Below are 20419 nucleotides of genomic sequence, written 5' to 3'. Positions count from 1 at the left end.
CCGCTCGGCGGGGGCGGGCGGGGCCGCGGCTGGGAAGGCACTGCAGCGCGGGGCCGGGGGCGGGGCCAGAGGACGAGAGGGGCGGGACCTGAGGAAGGGCGGAGGGGGGGGGAGGCGGGTAAACACCGAGGGGCCAGGGGAGGTGGGCGTGGCTTTTCTACGAAAGGGGCGGGGCTAGAAGGTTATACCACCCGGCGGAAAAGGCGCGGAAGGCGGTCTGAAGGGCGGGGCCTAGATGGAAGAGGGGGCGGCCTCTAGCGGTAGAGAGGCGGAGCCTAGGATAGGGTAGTGAGAGGGGCTCAGGAGGGAAAATGATGAAGGAACCTAGAATGGGGGCGTGGATCTCAGAGTGGGTTGGGGCGGAGCCAGGGGAGGTTTTCAGGAGAGGGTATAAAGATCCTACCGCTCTGAGGTAGGGTCTGAGCTGAGATCCTAAGAGGGAGTGGGAAAGGGGGCAGGAGAAACTACTCCGAAAGTTTGAGAAAAGGGGAGGAGCTCAGATATGGGTGGAGCTTAAATTAATTTAGAATGATGCAGGTAGTTGGGCGGGGTCAAAGACCCAGGAGGTAGAGGTGTGGCCTAGAGAAAATACATAACAACATGCAGGGTTGGGGACACGGCCCAGAAGGTAGGCGTAACCCACCGAGAGGAGGCCAGCTTTGGCTCACCACAAAGTAGCGGCTGAGCCTGTAGTTAAGAGACGGAGCTAGAACGGAGAAGATTAGGATGTCTGAGGCTGTGTGCTTGAATGGATGGACAGGAACTGGAAAAGAAGCAACTGAAGTCCCGGGGCAAGACCCAGAAGTGGAGGGGTCGAACTAAAAAAGAAAGGATTTAAAGATTTTTGAGGCTGGGGGCGGGACCACGGAAGTGGGCGGAGCTTAGAGGGAGCAAGGTTGGGGACCCGAAACCCAAAGTGGAAAACACTGATTCTAGAATTCGTTTCCCTGCAACACTGTTTACTTCTATGACTCAGTTTCCTCTTCACTAAATCGGAGACGATGCAAAATCGTGGTAGCACGTGGTAAGTGCTAATTTTTTTAATGATTTTCCGTGACCCAGATCCCAACCTTCGCTTTGAAGGTGTAGGAGAGAGGACACCCAGGAGTCCAATCCCCTCTAGTAACTCGAGTGCAGGTCAAGGACATAGGAAGGAGATTTAGGTGGTTTAAAATCTCACAGTGGAGGGGATTAATGGAGTGGTGGCGGGGCGGGGGGGCGAATGCAGGGTGGAGGCTTCCTGATCCCAGGGCTGAAGGATGGCGGCCTTTGCCCGCCTGCTGGAATGTCTCCTTTGGTCAGCTCGCAAAGAACAGGAGGCAGAAGAGGAGGAGGAGGAGGGACGGAGGACTCACGACGGGCCTCGGTCGCTCCTGGACGCGCCGCGATGCTTCCAGCGGCCACACGGGGGTGCGGCCGCGTCTTGGGGACTGCGCTTTGGGGCGAGCGCTGTGCAGGGCTGGCGCGCGCACATGGAGGACGCGCATTGCGCTTGGCTCGCTCTGCCCGGGCTACCCCCAGGCTGGGCTTTCTTCGCGGTCCTCGATGGCCACGGCGGGGCGCGAGCCGCCCTCTTCGGCGCGCGCCACCTGCCTGGCCACGTGTTTGAGGCGCTGGGCACCGCGCCCGACGAGCCCGAGGGAGTGCGCGGGGCGCTGCGTCGAGCCTTCCTGAACGCAGACGCGCGCCTGCGTGCGCTCTGGCCTCGTGGCGAGCCGGGGGGCTCCACCGCCGTGGCGTTGCTCGTCTCCCCGCGTTTTCTGTACCTGGCGCACTGTGGTGACTCCCGAGCGATGCTGAGTCGCGCCGGCGCTGTGGCCTTCAGCACCGAGGACCATCGGCCTCTCCGGCCTCGGGAACGCGAGCGCATCCACAACGCGGGAGGCACCATCCGTCGCCGGCGCCTCGAAGGCTCTCTGGCGGTATCCCGGGCCCTGGGCGACTTTGCTTACAAAGAGGCTCCGGGAAGGCCTCCTGAGCTGCAGCTCGTTTCCGCGGAGCCTGAGGTGACCGCCCTGGCTCGCCAGGCTGAGGACGAGTTCATGCTATTGGCCTCTGACGGTGTGTGGGACGCGATGTCTGGCGCTGCCCTGGCGAGACTGGTGGCATCGCGCCTCTGCCTGGGCCTGGCCCCGGAACTTCTCTGCGCGCAGCTATTGGACACGTGTCTCTGCAAGGTCCTCGGGGCGGGGCTTGGAGTCATTGAGGGGAAGAAGTTAAAGGATCTAAGGAGAAGGGAGTTTTAGAGGCTTCCGCAACCAGAGTTTAGGACTCCACTAAAGGGAGTGGCCTGCCGGAGTGGGCAGGACCAAAATATGGAGAGGGTGGAGACTGAGGGCCGCCTTGAGTCAAGATGGGAGAGCAGTAACGCAGGATAGGTAAGTGGGAGGGACTTGAGAGAAAGGGCGTGGCCTTCTGGAACGGGACTGCCTAGGATTTAGGAGTTGGGTCCTGAAGTATGATTAGTGCCAGAAGGAAGAGCAGCTAGACAGCAGTGGGAGGAGCTTCGGGGAAGGGGCGTGGCTCTCTGATGGGGATTGGCTAGGACAGTGAGAGGGCGTGGTCTAGGTGATTGGTCCTGGGGAGAGGGCTTGGGTTAGACTGGCAGGTGGGCAAGATTTGAGAGAAATGTGTCCAACCAGATTGGGCAAGAGGGCACTAGAACGCTGAGATTGTCGGGAGGCTCCGCTTCCAAGGGCGTGGAGGCGTGCTGGGGCATTCGACCGTGTCCCACCGGGCTCTCTTTTCTCCACTTTCCCCAGGGCAGCTTGGACAACATGACCTGCGTCCTGGTCTGCTTCCCCGGGGCCCCCAGGCCTTGTGAGGAGGCAATCAGGAAGGAGCTAGCGCTGGACGCAGCCCTGGGCCGCAGGGTCTCTGGTGAGCAGGCTCCAAAAGCATAGCGGGAGGGGTGGCCGGTAAGCAAGGACACTCCCATAATCCTTGCCTCCTTCTCAGAGCTGTATTCCTCTGCTCAGGAGCCCCCCAGCCTGAACACGGTTTTCAGGACTCTGGCCTCAGAGGACATCCCAGATTTACCTCCTGGGGGAGGGCTCTACTGCAAGTGAGTCGGGGTGCAGTGAGGTGGAATGGGGGGATGGGGTACTAGAAGGAGGATCCCCTCCTGAGGGTCTCTCTCTGCTCTCCAGGGTCGCTGTCATTGCTGAAGCTTATTCTCGGCTCTGCCAGGCCTCAGGAGGGCGCTGGCAGGTAAGGACCCTCTGTTCTTGAATGTTTCTCTTAGAAACATGTGACGCAGCACTCCTACATTTAGTGTTGGGGAAACTGAGGCCAGAGGAGACAAGGGACTTGCCTCATATGTTAATAAATTCTCACTCCTGGCCCTGAAGCAATGTGCTAGACACGATGAGGCAGGGCACGGGCGGGGCGGGGCGGGGGGGGGGTGATGCAGAAGCAGAGAAGACTGCTCCTCCTCCCAACAAATGTGTCCCCTGCATTGCTCTGTAAAGCCCCATGCATCATCCCAAACACCACCCCCTTCATCCATAAGTAAGGCAGAAAAATTCGAGGAATGTTTATGACCAATCCCAAAGACTGGGTGTGCTGCAGAAACCACTGGGATGTCTCCGAGGATGGTCTGGGTCTCGGAGGAGAGAAGTGGTGAATTGGTCCCACGTAGCCTACAAGAATTTGGAGCTGTCCCAAGAGGTGGTGGGTGGAACCACATAAACGAAGGCGGGGGTGGGGGGGGGGTGAGAGTCACCACCTCAATAGGATGGAGGGAGCTGGGGCTCAAGCCTGCAGTCCTTTGCACAGCGGAGAAGGCAGTTCAGGGAGAGGACTGTTGATAGTTTCCCAGCAGCAGAAGGATGTATTTGTCAGCATTGTTTGCGTTGTAATTGACAGAAGCCCAATTCCACCTGGGAATGCAAGACAGGGAACTTAATGGGTCAAGTAATTGAAGAGTTCGAGGCATGACTACATCCAGTTGTCAGATAACGTTATCAGGAACGATCTCTTAGTTTTATTTGCTCTGCGTGGACTTCCGCATGCGGTAGCAGAGAGTGGCAGCACTAGCCTCCTGGCCCAGGAGCCCAACATCCCCAGTGGAGGGAGTACCCCAGGTTCCCGGGAGCTGAGAACTCACTGGCCACACTGGACCACATGGCAGACCAGTCAGTGTGTCTCTGATTGGCCAGGCTGGGGTCACATGCCCACCCCAAGCGCCACAGGCTGAGGTCCACTCCACCCAAACCTGATGGATTGAGAGATGGGGAAAGGCAGTCCCTCAAAGGAAAACAAGAGCACGGCTTCCAGATCACAGGGGAACAGACACAGAGACCCAAGAAAATGTTCCTATTGGCCATTTCCCACCTTTTGTGTTACAGAAGGGCCCAAATGGGGCCAGAAAACCCACTGGCACCCATTCAAACTCTTCCTTGGACTTGGAGGCCTGACAGCTGTTGCCCTCTGGGGACCCTCTGCCACTTGGGGCCTCAAGGTCACTAAGGAAGAAAACTCCCTTTCCCCAGCTACACAGATCGGCGGAAGGAAGACAAACCGATGGAGGAACCCCAGAATGTTTATTTCCCCTTCTCCTACTTCCCTCTCGCAGAAAGTCTCATGAGAGGGGAAATTCCACTCTCCATCTGAAAACAAAAAACAAAAATCAAACCACCCCAAATCCAATGTTTTTGAAGTATTTTCGGGCTGAATGGACCCTTAAGTGATCACACAGTTCAGGGTGCTTGGGTGGCTCAGTTGGTCAAGGGTCGGACTTTTGATCTCAGCTCAGGTCATGATCTTGCAGTTCATGGGATCCAGCCCTGCATCGGGCTCTATGTTGATAGCACAGAGCGTGCTCGGGATTCTCGCTCTCTCCCTCTCTCTCTCTCTCTCCCCTCTTCCCCTCCCCCACTTGCACGCACTCTTCTGTCTCTCTCAAAAAAATAATAATAAGTGGGGCGCCTGGGTGGCTCAGTCGGTTGAGCGTCCGACTTCGGCTCAGGTCATGATCTCGTGGTCTGTGAGTTCAAGCCCCGCGTCGGGCTCTGTGCTGACTGCTCAGAGCCTGGAGCCTGTTTCAGATTCTGTGTCTCCCTCTCTCTCTGACCCTCCCCCATTCATGCTCTGTCTCTCTCTGTCTCAAAAATAAAAATAAACGTTTAAAAAATAATAATAAGTAAATAAGTACACTTAAGAACAAAAAAGATCGCACAGTTCAATAACCTCTTCCTTTCCTATTTTTCATGTTTTAGGGGGAGATTGGGGAGAGTATTATTAAATTTTAATTATATAACTCAAAATAAATTTCTCTTGTAGAAAACAACAACATTATTTGTCTTCTCATTTGGCAAATATGGATTGGGTACCTGCTGTGTGTAAGACCCGGCTCACAGCCATCACCCAGGCAGAACCACTGAGATTCCCACCCCTGACGGACCCACCAACTAGTGTGTGGGAAGACAGCGAACAAGAGAATTGATATATCATCTTAGACACTGATAAGTGTCCCGAGGAAAATAAAACAGGGCAAGGTGATAAGATGTCTGGGGGAGGGGGGCTACTTTGGTTTTTCAATTTTTGAATGGGTCATAAGTTCACTTGGTTCAAAATTCACAGGGTACAAAATGGCATACAATGAAAAGTCTTTCTCGGTCCCCTACCCTACCCCATAGCCACTCAATTTTCCACCTGGGTTTTTAGACAGGGGGATCAGGGAAGATCTCTGAGAAGGGGGCAACTGAGCATGAGCAGAGACATGACAGAGAACAGGCCAGCCATGCAAATATCCCAGGGAACAGTGTTCCGAGACAGAAGGAGTAGCCAGGGCAAAAGCCTAGAAACAGGATGGAACCTGGCATTTTCAAGATGAGGCATGTTATTTGCTATTTGGACCTTTATAGAAAAGTTTGCAGGCGGCACACAGAAGCGCTACCCCTCCCATTTCACAGATGGGAAAGCTGAGACTCAGGAGGAGAAAAAATTTGCCCTAGGTCACACAGAACGAGGGTTCCCATTCTGTTGGATCAATATGTGTTGAGCTGCTGTTCTGGGCCTGGCTGGATTGAGTGAGGCAGAAACTGACCAAGTCCACCCCTGCCCCCAAAGAATTCGCAGCTTAGGAGACACAGTGGGAAATAATTATAACCTAGACGGATCAGCGTTCAAGATCTCACAGAGCGGGGTAGAGAAGGGAAGATTACTCAGTTCTTCAGAGATGAAATCTGTCAGAGCATGGCCTCGAAGGATGAGGTGAGGGAGGTCAGCACAGCGTCCGGGTAGAGGGGACCAGGCTAGCATAAAGGCTGGGAAAGCCGATTCCCTCATCTAGTCGGCTGGGCCCCGAGAATCGTTGGTTTTACACTCATACCTTGCACCCAAACACCACTGTAGGTTCTGAGGGCTCAGGCAAGACAAGACGGCTATGGACCAGATTTATTCCTTACCTCCAGGCCTCAGTTTACCCATTTGTAACCGTTGAACCGATGATTTCCCAGGCATCCTGCCCACGCCTAAGGCACCTCACCCCGGCCAGGTGGCGCTCTACGGGAGGGGCGTGACCACTAGCGGCGTCACGTGGGGCGGGGCCTGCGGGACCTGCTGCGGAAGCCTGGGAGGGTGTCGGGGCTGAGCCCCAAGCCGGCGCGTGGGGGAGGGGGTTCCCAGAAGCTAGCACTAGGGTGGGTGCCCCTGCCTCCGCGCCCTCCATTTGCTGGATGATCCCGCCATCCTCTGCGGGCGAAACTGAGTCACGGCGGGGCGTGCGTGGGGAGGGGGCCAGGGGCTTTATCCACACAGGAACCGGGAGTCCTATCCCCACCCAGGTCCAGCGCCGCACCCCCCCCACCCCCACCCCGCTGCTGTGAGTCAGCGGCCGGCCGCGCCCCCTCGGCCCACTTCCTCCTCACCTTCCTGGGGCGGGCGGGGGGCGGTGAGAGGGATGGGGCCCTCCAGGCCCATCGCCCCCGTCTGTGCTGGGGAAGGGGTTCACCCGCAGGAACCCTTCATAAATTGGCAGAGAAGGGAACTTTGGGAGTCTGAAGGTAGCCTTTAAGGGAGAAAATTTGAGTGAATCTAGGATTAACCAGATCGCTCCCCCCGCCCCCTCCATTAAGCAGAATGTGAAGAAATGGAGAAGTCGAAGGGGAGGGTGAGAAGAAATTGTGTCCCCATTAAGATCCTCCTAGGAATTTCCATCGTGGGAGAGAACGAGGGATCCAGGAAGGAACACTTACCCTCCACCAAACTTCCCCCCGTAATTTGGGGGCGACCCTCGGCATGCATCCCCATGCAATAACGTTGGGGAAGAGGTAAACAGCGGAAGTCTAGGGTTCCGCGTTGCCCTTTTAAGCGCCCTTCACCCCCCCCCCCAAACTGCCTTGAGGTGTCCGCGGCCCCTTTAAGGCGCAGGGCATTGTGGGTGCGGGGAGTGGAATTTTGGAACGAAATGTAGCGAAGAGAAGTACAGTAGTAAGAGTAACATTGTACCCGCCGCCGGCCGAGGGGGCGCGCCGGGGACGGGACGCCGCACCCCCTTTCTGCCGCAGGGACCCCCGACCAAACCTCCAGAGGGAGGAGGCGCCTGAGGACCCGGCCCGGTCCCGTCCACGTTCCCCCCAGGAAGCCGGACTCTATGGGGCGGGACCCTGGGGGAGACTGAGCAGAACCTGGAGCCAGCCCCGAACCCCTGAACCTTGAGCCAGGGGCGCCCCGGGAGCACCCACCCGTGGGTGCGCCGCCCGCCCGCTGAGCAGCCATGAGGTGAGCCTCGAACTGCCTCCAAACCCTTCCGCGCTCCGCGCGGGCTCCTCGCCCCGCCTTTGTCCCCCTCCCCCAGCTTGCTCCGGGCTGGAATTTGGGGACAGGGCACTGGGGGCCTCGGATTTGAGGCCGAGCCCCCTTGGACGAGTTCCAGTTACTGACCACTTCGCCGTGACTCCTAAGGCTCGGGGTGGTGCCGCTGAGGTTCTCCTGGGAGCCCTCAGATTTGGGGGCGCTCGGAGGACTCCCGAATTTCTTAAAGACTTTTTCAGAGAACCTCCAAGTTGGCAGATACTCCCTGCGTGGAGGCCAGGATTTAGGCAGGGCTCAGACCACCCCCCACAACCTCAACTGGGGCTCCAGAAGGGATTGGGGTGGGGACTGGTTTTGGGGGTCCCTGGAACCTGGAAGAGAGATTCGAGACGTAGACCTTGGTTTGGGGGGGGTCTCTCGTTACATGACTCTAGAAAAAGCCTTCTCAAGTGGGACCTCGCTTAACTTCGGGGGTGCTTCACCCCCCCCCCCGAATTTGGGGGGCCCTCATCCTCCTGTGGAGGTTGGTGCGGGCGAGCCCACAGACCCAGGCGCAGCCTCGAGGGGTCTGGTTGGGACTCCCCACCCCCGCCGTTCCCCACCCACATTCAGCTCTAAGCAAGCTGTGCCTAGGACCGAGCCCGAGCGCTCCCCGCGGAGGGCGGCTCCCGGGCCCGGGGCCAGAAGGGCGGCCCCTCGCCCCCACCTGCGCGGTCCTGGGGAGGGAGGGGGCGCGGCAGCTGGGGGAAGAGGGGCCTTTGTCTTCCTGACTCACCTGTCGAGACAGCTGGTGTGGGGGGGCGGGCAAGGAGCGCAGTGGGCCGGCTGCTTTCCCCACCGCCACGCGCCTCCCCCTGCTCTCACCACCGCCCCCCTTCCTGGCCATCCGGAGCTGTTGGGTTGGAGGGGGCACGCTGTGAAGCCTCAAGGTCACAGCCCTCTCCCCCTGGGACCCAGGCTTCCAAGACAGCTCCAGCTCTCTTCCCAGGAATTTAATCCTGGGGGTGGGGGGGGGCCCAAAGGACCTGGGGATTTTGTCTTACCTGGGCCTCCCTGAGAACTCCTGGGCTCACCTGAGGGCGGGGCCGGTGTGGGCTGGGGGACCGGAGTAGACCCTCCCCCCATTCTCCCCTCCCCCGGCCCCCCATAATCTCTCCCTTGGGGCCTGAGCCTGACAATACTATCTCCCTTCCTCCACTCTCTCGGGGACTTCCTGCCCCCAAAGCCCCCGGCTTCAGGGGGGAGGCCCCTGGGACGACTGGGGATTAACCCCCTGGTGCCCACGTCCTCCCACTTCCCTCACGTTCCCCATGCCCCTGCCCTCTGACATTACGAGTGGCATTCCTGTTGGTGACCGTTAGAGAGTCCCCTCCGCATGTGAAAGTGCTTGTAGGAAAATTTGGAGCAAGGGGGAAACCCACAGACACCCTCAAGGTCTCCTGCCTACCCCCACTGTAGCAACGTCTCTTCCAGGTCTGCCCTGGAGAGGGGGCTTCTTTCGGGAGCCAGGCTCTCTTCCCTCACCCTCTTCCCGGGGGACCCTCCTCTCCCACTGCCCCCCCCCAGCCCCGCCCCTTGCCCCCCCCTCGCGTTTCCGGTCCCAGGCCCGTGGAAGGCGGATGGCGGATGTCCGAGTTAGTGCTGCCTCACTCACTGTGAGACCGTAAAAGGGCAGGAGCAGCGTCTGGGCCGGCCTCCCACCCCCCTCCCCCAGTCCCAGAGGCCTTGGTCCTCCCACAGGGCCCCCCCTACTGTTGGATGCGGCCAAACCTCCCACCTCCTGGGGGGTGGGGGCAGAAGTTGAACTAAAGCGTGTCCCACCTCCGGGGGGGGGAGGGGGGGTCTTCTCTGCTGATGGCCACACCCAACTTCCTGGGCCGTGCCCCCTCTCCCAGGACCGCTAGCATTCAAAAAGACCCATGCCTCTGCCTGAGGGCAGCTGGGGAAACTGAGGCTCATGGAGAGACAGGCCTGGCCCCAGATCCATCAGAAATTGATAGGCAGGGTAGATGGAAGGGAGGGGACTGGGATCTTCTGATTTCTGTCTGGTTTGGCTGGGAGAGTCTCGGGGGCAGTCTGAAGAGAGGATGTTAGAACGGAAAATTCCGGGGCTCCTGGGTGGCTCAGTCGGTTGGGCGTCCGACTTCTGCTCAGGTCAGGATCTCACAGTCTGAGTTCCAGCCCCCCGTCGGGCTCTGTGCTGACAGCTCAGAGCCTGGAGCCTGCTTCAGATTCTGTGTCTCTCTCTCTCTGCCCCTCCCCTGCTCATGCTCTGTCTCTCTCTGTCTCAAAAATTAAAAAAAAAAAAAAAAAAAAAAAAAAAAAAAAATTAAAAAAATTAAAATTTTTTTAAAAAATGGAAAATTACAAGATATAGTTCTTTTTCTCCCAGTTTGACAAATATTTGTTGAGTGCTGTGTCGGAGACTCAGCTGGAATTCTGGGAAGGCGGAGAAAGGGGGCAGAGGTCTGAGAGTCTCGGGGCAGAAGGGACTCAAGTATTTGGGTCCATTTCTTTCTTCTTCCAGTTATGGTAATTATTATTACCATTAAATTTTTTTTTTTTTTTTTTAAATAATGAGACCATTTGATCAGACATCTACTCAGTGCCAGGCACTGTATTATGACTGCCCCCCTCCATGGGAAAACCGAGGCACGGAGAGTTTAAGTAAATCACCTATTAAAGTCTGTGGAAGTAGGCAACTTTGGATTTGAACTCAAGGCCGTCTCAGGGCTTTTAATGCTCTTAAAAAAAAAAAAATACAAGTAACGTGATTTTGCTGTATGAACACTTAAGATAATGCAGAGAAGCAAAAAGAACCCTTTCTTCCTGTTCGTTTATGGGAAACTGAGGCTTTTGGGGGAGGAGGGACTAGAATGAACCCACACAAGCCCACAGACCTGGTTCCTCATCCAGGATGGCTTCCAAGGTTTGTAGTTTGGAAAGGCGGTATGTGCCTGGGGGGACTGGATTCCAAGTTTTATGGTTTAAGGAGGCTGTGGGGTGAATCTTGAGGGGGGAATGAAGCAGGGGAGGGAAGGGCAAGCCTCTAATCTGGAAGGCTTGAGTAAACCAGAGTGACTATGCGTGGTTGCCTTCAGTGATGGGGAGCCCTCTTCCTCCTGTTCTGACTCCCTTGTTCAGCCAGTACCAAGTCCCAGGTCCTGAGTTCTGGGCTTTTCTTATCTCTTTGAATCCTTACAGCAAACCCGGTGAGTTACGGTTTCCAGGGCTGGAAACTGCAACTCAGAGAGGTGAAGCCACATAGCACGGGGGTGACTTGAGCCCTTTGTCATCCACCACATGTTAGCACTTTCCAGAATGTAGGGACTTATGGGAAGGTATAGGTCCTGGGCTGGCTGGGATTTAAGGCTCTCTCGTGTCAGATCAAGGGTGCGAGACCCCGGGAGACTGGGGGAATCAGGCGGACTCCGTTTCAAACTCACTCCCTGCTGCCCGGGCTGTGGGATTTTCCATTCCAGCTTTTTTTTTTTTTTTTTTTTTTGCCTGGTTTACAGTTTTATTTTTTGAACTTGAGTAACGAAGCAGCGTCTTATAGGTGACACCAGCCCAGGGTTGAAAAAGAAAAAAGAAATAAGCAATTCAAAAGGGTAAACCGTCCTAAACGTCCATTTCCTCCCATCCTTCCTCAGGCCCCCAGGGGCCCTCTGGCCGTGGTTAGTCTCCTGAGAAGCAGCCCCTGCCCATATCACCTCACCACCCTGTGTGCAGATGTATTTATATCCTGTCACCTTTTTTTTTTAAACCTCTGATATGCACCTCTTTATACCTTGCCTCTTAAAAAAATTCAGCTTAGCTGTTTCCTCTTTAAATGAGACTAAGAACTTGGGTAGGCTAGGGTACAGACAGGAGCCCCTCCGCTTAACTTGCCAAATGACCTGGGACAAGTGTCTTTACCCCTCTGTGCCCGTAGTGCTTCATCTGTAAAACGGGTAAAGCACCAGAGCCCATGTCCCAAGGCTCATTGGGCAAATTGGGGCTCTGTACCTACAACAGTGTCTGGGACGCAGGCTAACCCATAAAGGTGGGCGCCTTCGTTAAGAGTTTTCCCTTTAACGATCAACAACTACTTGGTGAATTGGCAACAATTGCGCGTCCATTACGTGCCAGGTACATAAGTTGTGGGGACACAGCGGTGAACAGAGATGAAAAGAGTTGCTGTCCTGACAGTTTGGTAGGGGAGACAGGGATCTGTCAGGTAGGATCCCTGCTGAGAAACAGGGAACATGGGATGAGAGGGAGGAGTTTTTCCAGACGGAGTAGTTGAGGAGGGCTTCCCGGAAGAGGTGACATCTAAGGGGAGACCTGAAGGAGATGAGAACCCAGGATGAGGAAGTGCACAGGTCCGAGGCAGGAATGTGTCTGGCATGTTGAAGGAGGGCCCGACTGCGGGGCTGGAACAGAGCAGTGGGGCCGGCACAGCGAGCTTGAGGGAGGGAAGGGATGAGATCAGAGATGAACCCGGATCAGACAGGCCACAGAGAGAAGTTGGCTTTTATTCTGCGGGAGCCGCGGGAGCTTCCGAGAAGAGAAGGGCCACGACCCGACTTGTGTTTCAATAAGGTCCTTCTGCTGTTCACGGGGACGCTGTGGCCTGGAGAGGGTCAACTCCCCGCTTCTCCAGCCGGGCCAGAGACTCAGCAGGGCAAGGCTGCTTGGGAGAGCAAAGTGCAGGCAGGGTGGAGTGGCAACCATAGCCCCGGGCGCCTGGCCAGAGTCTGCCCTGGGTGTGGGTGGCAGGTGTGGGCGAGGCCTTAACCCTGCTCTGCCAGGGGCAGCGGGAGCCAGAAACAGTCCCCGAGGCCGCACTTGTCTGGAAACAGCACCTGATATTTGGGTGGGGCCCACGCAGTCTCCCCGGTGGCTACGACCGCGGACTTGAGAGCCAGGTGGCGGGGGTTCAAGTCCTTGCTCCGCTGCTTACCAGCTGTGTGATCGTGGCCAAGTCACTCCACCTCTCTGGGCCTCCATTTATAGTCCTCACTTGCAAAATGAAGAGAAAATAGTGCCCGTCTTGGAGGGCTGCCGTGGGCATAAAACTGGTGTCCCTTTGCAAAGGGCTTAGAGCGCCTGACCGGCTCTAGTGCCCGATGGGAGGGCGGCGCTGCGATTACGTAAACGTGCGAGGGGGAACGGGGGGCTCAGCTTCCTGGCCTAGGAACCGGGGCCTGGGCCTGCTGAGGGGCTTTCCCTGCCCTGTCTTTTACAACGTCAGCGTCACGCCCCAGCCCCCAGCCGTGGCAGAGGCAGCACCATTGCCAAGTATAATTTATCTCCCCGGAAACCCCTGACCACCAACTTCCTCTTTTCAGGAAAAAGTCTGCTGGGGGTGGGGCGGGGCGGGGTGGGGACCAGTGCTTCCCTCTGGTCTGTGTGTGACCTTGGGCAAGTCACTTCCCGTCTGGGAGCCTGAGTTCCCTCACTGGGGGAGGGGGCATGGGACCTCTCCAGGACTGATGGGGGCTCCGGGGAGATGTGGCCGTCTGACTCCCCAGGGGTGTCCGTTCAGGGTGCCGTGAAAGGGATGCTGACAGTTACTAAGCACTCAGTACGTGCCGGGCACTCTGCCAAGGGCTGTCTGTGCCCAGACTCGCTTACTCCTCCCACTGCCCCAGGAGGTGGGGACTGTCATTTCCCCAGTTTGCAGGCAAGGAAGACGAGTACCTGGGTGGGAAGGTGCTGGCCTGAGTCACATGGAGTAGGCGTCTCAGGGAGCATTTGAACCCACGTCTCTGAATATCAGATCCTGAACTCAGAACCGGTGTCCTGACTCCTCCCTGCCAAAGCTGAGTCAGATGTCACTTCCTCCAGGAAGTCCTCCCTAACCCCCAGGCCAGGGCGGGTGCTCCTTCTGAGCACCCCAAGCCTGGCCTTGGGCCGGCACTGTCCCTGGACAGGACTGTCTACTGCCCTAGAGGGTGGGGCCGGGGCTGTCTGGATCACTGCCCAAGACATAGGCTTGAGAGAACAGGGAGCGTCTGCTGATGGCGGCTGGTGCCCGGGGGCCGGATGGATGGGGCGGAAGAGCCTGGGATCTAGCGTCCATGTTCCGCCCACTGCAGACCTCACCCTTCCCCTCCCTGAGCCTCCGCTTCCTCCCCTGGCCGGAGCCCGGGGAGTGAGGGCTGTGGGGGAGGGGGGTGGTCAAGCACCCTGGCGGAGACAGGGAAACCGGGTCTGAGAGCACAGGGCGGGGGCTGGTCCCCAGTGCTGCGCAGAGCTCCTGCCGGGTCCCCCCTGTCCTGCTTCTCCTGAGCCCCCGTGTCCAACTCTTACCCGCTCCCCTGAATCTCCGTCCGTCTGTCTCGGACTGTCTGCCTGTCTCTCCTCACTCACTAGGTGCTTGTCTGTCTCTTTCCCCAGCCCCTGTCTTCCCATTTGTTCCCTCCGCCTGTCTCTCTGTCTCTGGCTCTCCCTCCCTCACCCGTCTCCCCACATCCGTCAGTACATTTGTCTCTTGCCGTCTATCCGTCTGACTCTTCCTCTCCCTCACATTCCCAGTTGGCCTCTTTGTCTGTCTCCCTTCCACTCAGTCTGTCTCTGTCCCACCTGTCTGCTTCTCTCTCTCAGTCTCTGCCTCGGTCTCCCTGCAGGCCTGTCTCCCCCTCATACGCTGTGAATCTCCACATCTCCCCGGGGGACCCAGATGGAGGTGACCAGCCCGTGGAGGGTGGGGCCCGTGCTCGGCTGTGCTAACCTGCCCTTCTCCTTCCCCCCCACCCCGCAGTGAGACCGTGATCTGCTCCAGCTGGGCCACCGTGATGCTTTACGATGACATCAACAAGCGATGGGTGCCGGCAGGCACGGGGCCCCAGGCTTTCAGCCGCGTCCAGATCTACCACAACCCCACGGCCAATTCCTTCCGGGTTGTCGGCTGGAAGATGCAGCCAGACCAGCAGGTGAAGCCTCCGCCTCCCTCTCCCTCTTCCTGTGCGGGCTCTGCCCCCCACCGCTGCCCCCAGCATCCTCACCCGCCTTTCCCCTCCTGCCAAGGTGGTCATCAACTGTGCCATCGTCCGGGGTATCAAGTATAACCAGGCCACCCCCAGCTTCCACCAGTGGCGCGACGCCCGCCAGGTCTGGGGCCTCAACTTCGGGAGCAAGGAGGACGCAGCACAGTTCGCCGCGGGCATGGCCAGCGCCCTAGAGGCATTGGAAGGTTCGAAACTGGGCAGAGGGGACCGCTGAGGCCTGCCACTTTACCGCTCTCAAATTAGCCCCATTTTTTAAATGTTTATTTATTTATTGTCGAGAGGGCGAGCGCGCCCAAGCCGGGGAGGGGCAGAGAGAGAGAGGGAGGCACAGAATCGGAAGCAGGCGCCAGGCTCCGAACTGTCCACACAGAGCCCCACCCGGGGCTCGAACCCACACACCGTGAGATCACGCCCTGCGCTGAAGTCAGATGCCCAACCGACTGAGCCCCCCAGGCGCCCCAAATTAGCCCCATTCTCATTCATTGCTAACTCACCGCTACCGTGGAGATTCTACGGTGAGGATTTTGCACGGGCCCCTCTGTGCCCTACGTGCACCCATGTGTAAAACGCGGGACTCCCAGGTGACCGCCTCCCCGATCAAGACGGAGATACTTCCAGGCCCCAGAAGGCTCCCTGTGCCCTTTCACTAGGTGCCCATTGTAGTGATACGTCATCGGTTAGTTTTCTGGCATCGCTATGAAGAAAAAGACCTCTGATCAGTGTGAAACGTGGACCCGCCCCCCCCCCCCCCCCGCCCCGGGTGTGTAGGTAGAGGCGGGTTCCAGTTCAGGTGAGCTGGGGTGGGGCCTGCGCCCCTGCATTTGTAGTAAGCGCCCCGGTGGATATGGGGCTGCCAGTGCACAGACAATACACTGAGGAGCAGGGCTTGAGGAGACCGGCGTCCGGGGCGGCCACCGTAGCACTTCAGATACCCCGATGGCAGAGGGGTTCGCTTCCCGGGGCAACCTCAGTGCCAGCGGGGGAAGGGCTTGCCCGTCTGGGGGCACAGAAAAAGACGGTGGGTGGTTCAGGTTGTGGGAACCAGAGGCTTGGAGGCTGGTGAGGAAGAGGCTCTCGACCTTTCTGGGAAAGGCATTCTTGGGCTGGGGTCTGAGTGGCGGTGACGGTGGTTAAAAACCTGGACGCCGGAATCAGCCCGAATTGGCGGGGTTCGTGCAAACTCTGGTCCGCAAGACACGGGGTAGGTGACGGCCCCATGGGCATCGCTGCCCTCGCTGGGCATCATCACAGCACCCGGCTCCAACCAGTTCTGTCAAGGGAGGCTGGTGGGGGGACCTTCAACCCACACCCCAGCCCGAGGGTCGGGGTCCTGGAGGAAGAAGGAAGCGAGAGCCTCCGGGCGAGATTCCTGGGAGAGCTGAGCGAGAGAGCTGCTGGGTGGGGCCGAGTTCCAGGGTTGACTCACCACCCTTTCACTCTCACCTTCCAGGAGGGGGGCCTCCACCACCGCCACCACCAGCAGCACCTTCCACCTGGTCTGTCCAGAACGGTCCTGCCCCAGAGGAGGTGGAACAGCAGAAAAGGTGGGGCCAGCCCCTGGGTGGGGAACCTTACCACCACCAGCGTTCTAGGATGTTCCAGAACCCCTGACTCCCAGAGTCCGGCACTCTCCCACTTTGTTTCCCCAATGTTCCTACTCCCAGGGGGCTAAGAATGAAGGGCTTTCAGAAAACCCCACCTCCTGGAGAGTTCGAGAAGTTCCCACACCCAGGGTTGCAGCACCTTCTGACCCCGTCAAATCCTGGTCCCTACATTCCCAGAGTCCACAAGTCGGTCGTTTTAAAAGATCTTGGGCATTTTGTGATTCAAACGTTCTTGACGGTCTGATGACTAGAAGCCTCACGTCTGGGTCTCCCTGTCCCTGCCCTTCCCCCCAACTCTTTCCTGGGCCCCCGGGGGAGGAAGGCAGCCAGCCCCCCCCGGAGACCTGAGAGAGAAGCCGAGAGGTTGCTGGCCATCCTCGGGGACCCCGAGTGATAGCAGCTCTGTCGCCCCTTCTCAGGCAGCCCCCGGGCCCGCCGGAGCACATGGAGCGCCGGGTCTCCAATGCAGGTGAGTGCTTGGTGGTGGCCTTGGGGGGGACGTGGAGGCGGGACTCCCCAGAGGAGGGGGTGGGCCAGCTGGACAGCGAGGGGCGAGGCTTCTCTCTTAGCACCCTCTTTCTCTGTTTCTTTCAGGAGGCCCACCTGCTCCTCCAGCTGGGGGGCCGCCCCCCCCCTCCAGGGCCTCCCCCTCCTCCGGGTCCCCCCCCACCTCCTGGGGTGTCCCCCTCAGGGGTCTCGGCCGCAGGGCACGGAGCAGGGGGAGGCCCGCCCCCTGCGCCCCCTCTCCCCACAGCACAAGGCCCCAGTGGTGGCGGAACTGGGGCCCCCGGCCTTGCGGCCGCCATTGCCGGAGCCAAACTCAGGAAAGTCAGCAAGGTGAGGGGGCCAGGTCCCGCAGGATGTGGGGTGACGGGGCCCTGATGGGATAATGGAATGAGGCCAGAGTTGCCCTGGGGAGGGGGGGGGGGGGGGGGGTGGCAGGGGGGGGGGGGGGGGGGGGGCAAGAGGCCTGCGCATAAAGCCCCCTCCTCTTTGTAATTTCTCCAGCAGGAGGAGGCCTCAGCGGGGCCCTCAGCCCCCAAAGCAGACAGCGGCCGGAGCACGGGCGGGGGGCTGATGGAAGAAATGAACGCCATGCTGGCCCGGAGGTGAGCCTGAGCCTGGAGCCTGGAGCAGTCAGTGCCTTGGAAAGCTCTGGGAAGGCGTCCCGAGACCAGCAGTCATCACCTGGAGATTCCAGTTCAGTAGGGCCGGGTTGGGGGAGGGCTCAGATTCCCAATGCGTTTGTTTCTTTGGGTGAAAGTTCCCTCTTTGACAGCCAGGTTTGGGATCTCATGCTGGAGATTCCATTCTCCTGAGATGGCTGAGGTTTGCAACCACCCAGGTAGCCTCTAGAATGTTCTAAAACCCAGAATTCTAGGACCTCAGGAGGTCTCCCCTTAGGAGATCCTGCCTGGGCATCTTGGACACTCAGATTCCTAGAATCCCAAGCAGCGGAAGACAGAGAGCCCTCCACCCTTAGCGCGTTGTGCTTCCCAGATGGGAGCAGTGTGAGGCCCGCACCTCAGCTGGAGAACAGCGCTCTCTTTAACTTCTAAAACTCAAGTTTTAGAGAATTCCAGAACTCTACGCCTTAGAATCCACCTTTCTAGAACTCTGGTTAAGAACTACCCAGTGGCTGAGGGAGGGCTGAAGCCATCTGTTTTTGCCTGTCCCTCCTGCAGAAGGAAAGCCACACAAGTTGGGGAGAAACCCCCCAAGGATGAATCTGCCAATGTGAGTTAGGGGCTCTTCCTGCCACGTGCACCTTAGGCTGTACCATTCGGGTAGGGATACTGGGGAGGGCGGTGGGGGTGTGCTAGGAATGGGCGGGGTTTGAAGCTGGAGGAGGAGAACGAGCCTCCCGTCTCATGACAGTTTTATTTCCCACCAGCAGGAGGAGCCAGAGGCTAGAGTCCCAGCCCAGAGTGGTGAGTGAGCCGTCCGGCCACAGGAGCTATGGGTCAGGATGCCCTGTTCTCACCCGGAACGCCCCTCCCGCCCCCTCCCCTCCATGGGGGAGTCTGTGCCAACACTGCTGGGGATTGTGGTCTCCGGAGACGGTTCTTTGAACAGGGGCTGATGAAGCTAGGGGGTGGAGATTGAGGCAGGACCTTCCTTGCCCCTGATCTTCCCGATTCGTTGTCTTTCCCCCAGAATCTGTGCGGAGACCCTGGGAAAAGAACAGCACAACCTTGCCAAGGTGGGCCATCAATGCTGGGGCCCCATCCCCCCGTAAATAGTCGGATTTGCCCACTTTGTAGGAAGGAACACCATGTGACCCTTGGAAGGGGAAGCAGGGGAGACGAACCCTCTCTCTAACCTCATTTCTATTACAAACCACACCTACTCGCCTAGGATGAAGTCTTCGTCTTCCGTGACCACTTCCGAGGCCCACCCCTCTACGCCCAGCTCCAGTGATGAGTCAGACCTGGAGAGAGTGAAACAGGTAGCTCAGGGGAGGGGCCAGGGGTGAGAATCGGGGGCTAGAAAGGGGCCACGGGAAGACAAGGAGATCTGGGTCCAAACGCTGCCGCTGGCCTGCCCTGTGATTCCATGATAAAGCCTCTGAAACCTCCGTTTTCCAACCCGAGACATGGAGGGATTCAATCGGGTCGGGAGGACACTGAAACCACAGCCTCCTCTGCCAGTGCCCGGACAGACCTTACTAATCTATCACTGCGCTCCTTCCTGAGGAGTACCCAGAGTCCTTTCCAGCACACCAGCCCCAGCCATCCATCACCAACTGGAATTGGCAGGAGACTGGAATGTATTTGCCAACCCCGGTACTGGATGTTCTCCAGTACTTTTCATCTGGCTCCAAGGATCCAGAATTTTCCCCTAGAATTCTCCAGTCACTCTATGGCTTTATCAGTGATGTCATTGTGTGTGTGTGTGTGTGTGTGTGTGTGGTCCTTGAACCTTATTCCTCTGGCCCTTCAGTCATTAAGAAAGGGAGGATTCATTTCTACAAGTCCAGGTACCCTTCCTGACTGGTTACACCCCATTATTTCCAGGAGCTTCTGGAAGAGGTGAGGAAGGAACTGCAGAAAGTGAAAGAGGAAATCATTGAAGGTGAGGCGGTTTTTTAAATTTTAAATGTCTATTTTGGAGGCATCCCTTGCAGAGAGCCCTGTTCTGGAAGGGAAGGGGGAAGAGGCTCCGCCCCTGACCTCTGCCCCTTGTTTCCTTCCAGCATTTGTCCAGGAGCTGAGGAAGCGGGGTTCCCCCTGACCACAGGGCTCCCGAAAATCCCATATGTCCTTTCTGCACACCCCGCCTGTCACCCTGCTTTCCCTGCCTCAACTTGACTTGGAATTGGCTGAAGACTACACAGGAATGCGATGTCCCCGCTCCCCATCCTACTTGGAAAATTCCAAGGGGGTGTGGCTTCCTTGGCACCGTGCCCACACCCATACTGGCTGCTGATTGGCTGGGGAGGCCCCCACCCTTTGCTCCCTTTGGTCCTTCCCCTCTCCTTGGGGCTGGTTCCTCCGCTGGGGATGTACCAATGAACCCCACGGTAAGGGGGGAGGAAGGAGGGAATTTCACATTCCCTTGTTCTAGATTCACTTTAACGCTTAATGCCTTCGAATTTTTGTTTTTTTAAGAAAAAAAAATATATATATATTTAGGTTTTTTGGGGGGGAAAGGGAAATTTTTTTTTCTCTTTGGTTTTGATAAAATGGGGTATGGGGAGTTTTTAAATGCTGTGCCCCAGGCTTGTCCCATTTGGGGCAGCTATTTAAGGGGGGGGTGTGTCCCACCAGGCTGGGGGCACCTCCACCCCCCCACCCCAGGGAACTCCCTTCCCTTTGGCTCCTTCCCCTTTTCTATGAGGAATTAAGATGCTGTAACTTTTTGGAACCTCAGTTTTGTTTTTTTTTTTGTTTGTTTTGTTTTTTTATTTGGGTAGGTTTTGGGGGCCAGGCCATTTTTACCCCCTGGGGAAAATAAAAGGAGGGAGAAAGGAAAAGGGGAGGAAACCTCCCCTCTCCCACCTTCACCTTTAGCTTCTTGAAAAATTGGCCCCTACGGAATAAATCTGCCAGTTTTTATAAA

The 20419-nt window shown here is 57.7% G+C and overlaps 2 protein-coding genes across 2 annotated transcripts; both read left to right on the top strand.

The window, feature by feature from the left end:
- The first annotated feature begins 1259 nt into the window (after positions 1-1259).
- On the top strand, positions 1260-5240 carry PPM1N (protein phosphatase, Mg2+/Mn2+ dependent 1N (putative)). Its single transcript, XM_049621188.1, has 5 exons — positions 1260-2177; positions 2763-2880; positions 2959-3064; positions 3150-3210; positions 4350-5240. The coding sequence occupies exons 1-5, from the start codon at positions 1260-1262 to the stop codon at positions 4416-4418; spliced, it is 1272 nt and encodes a 423-aa protein (XP_049477145.1). The 3' UTR covers positions 4419-5240.
- Positions 5241-7433: 2193 nt separating this feature from the next.
- Positions 7434-20419, top strand: VASP (vasodilator stimulated phosphoprotein). The gene is given in 14 exon segments (XM_049621189.1): positions 7434-7725; positions 14507-14678; positions 14773-14938; positions 16204-16297; positions 16777-16826; positions 16952-16983; positions 16985-17194; positions 17366-17466; positions 18043-18094; positions 18252-18288; positions 18515-18560; positions 18716-18806; positions 19375-19432; positions 19554-20419. Coding segments are annotated over 14 exon segments (1152 nt in total). The 5' UTR covers positions 7434-7720; the 3' UTR covers positions 19592-20419.

This window comes from Panthera uncia (genome assembly GCF_023721935.1).
Source record: "Panthera uncia isolate 11264 chromosome E2 unlocalized genomic scaffold, Puncia_PCG_1.0 HiC_scaffold_19, whole genome shotgun sequence".
Classification (NCBI taxonomy): Eukaryota; Metazoa; Chordata; class Mammalia; order Carnivora; family Felidae; genus Panthera; species Panthera uncia.
The sequence above is the reverse complement of the archived record's forward strand: the minus strand, read 5'-3'. Positions and strand labels throughout refer to the sequence as shown.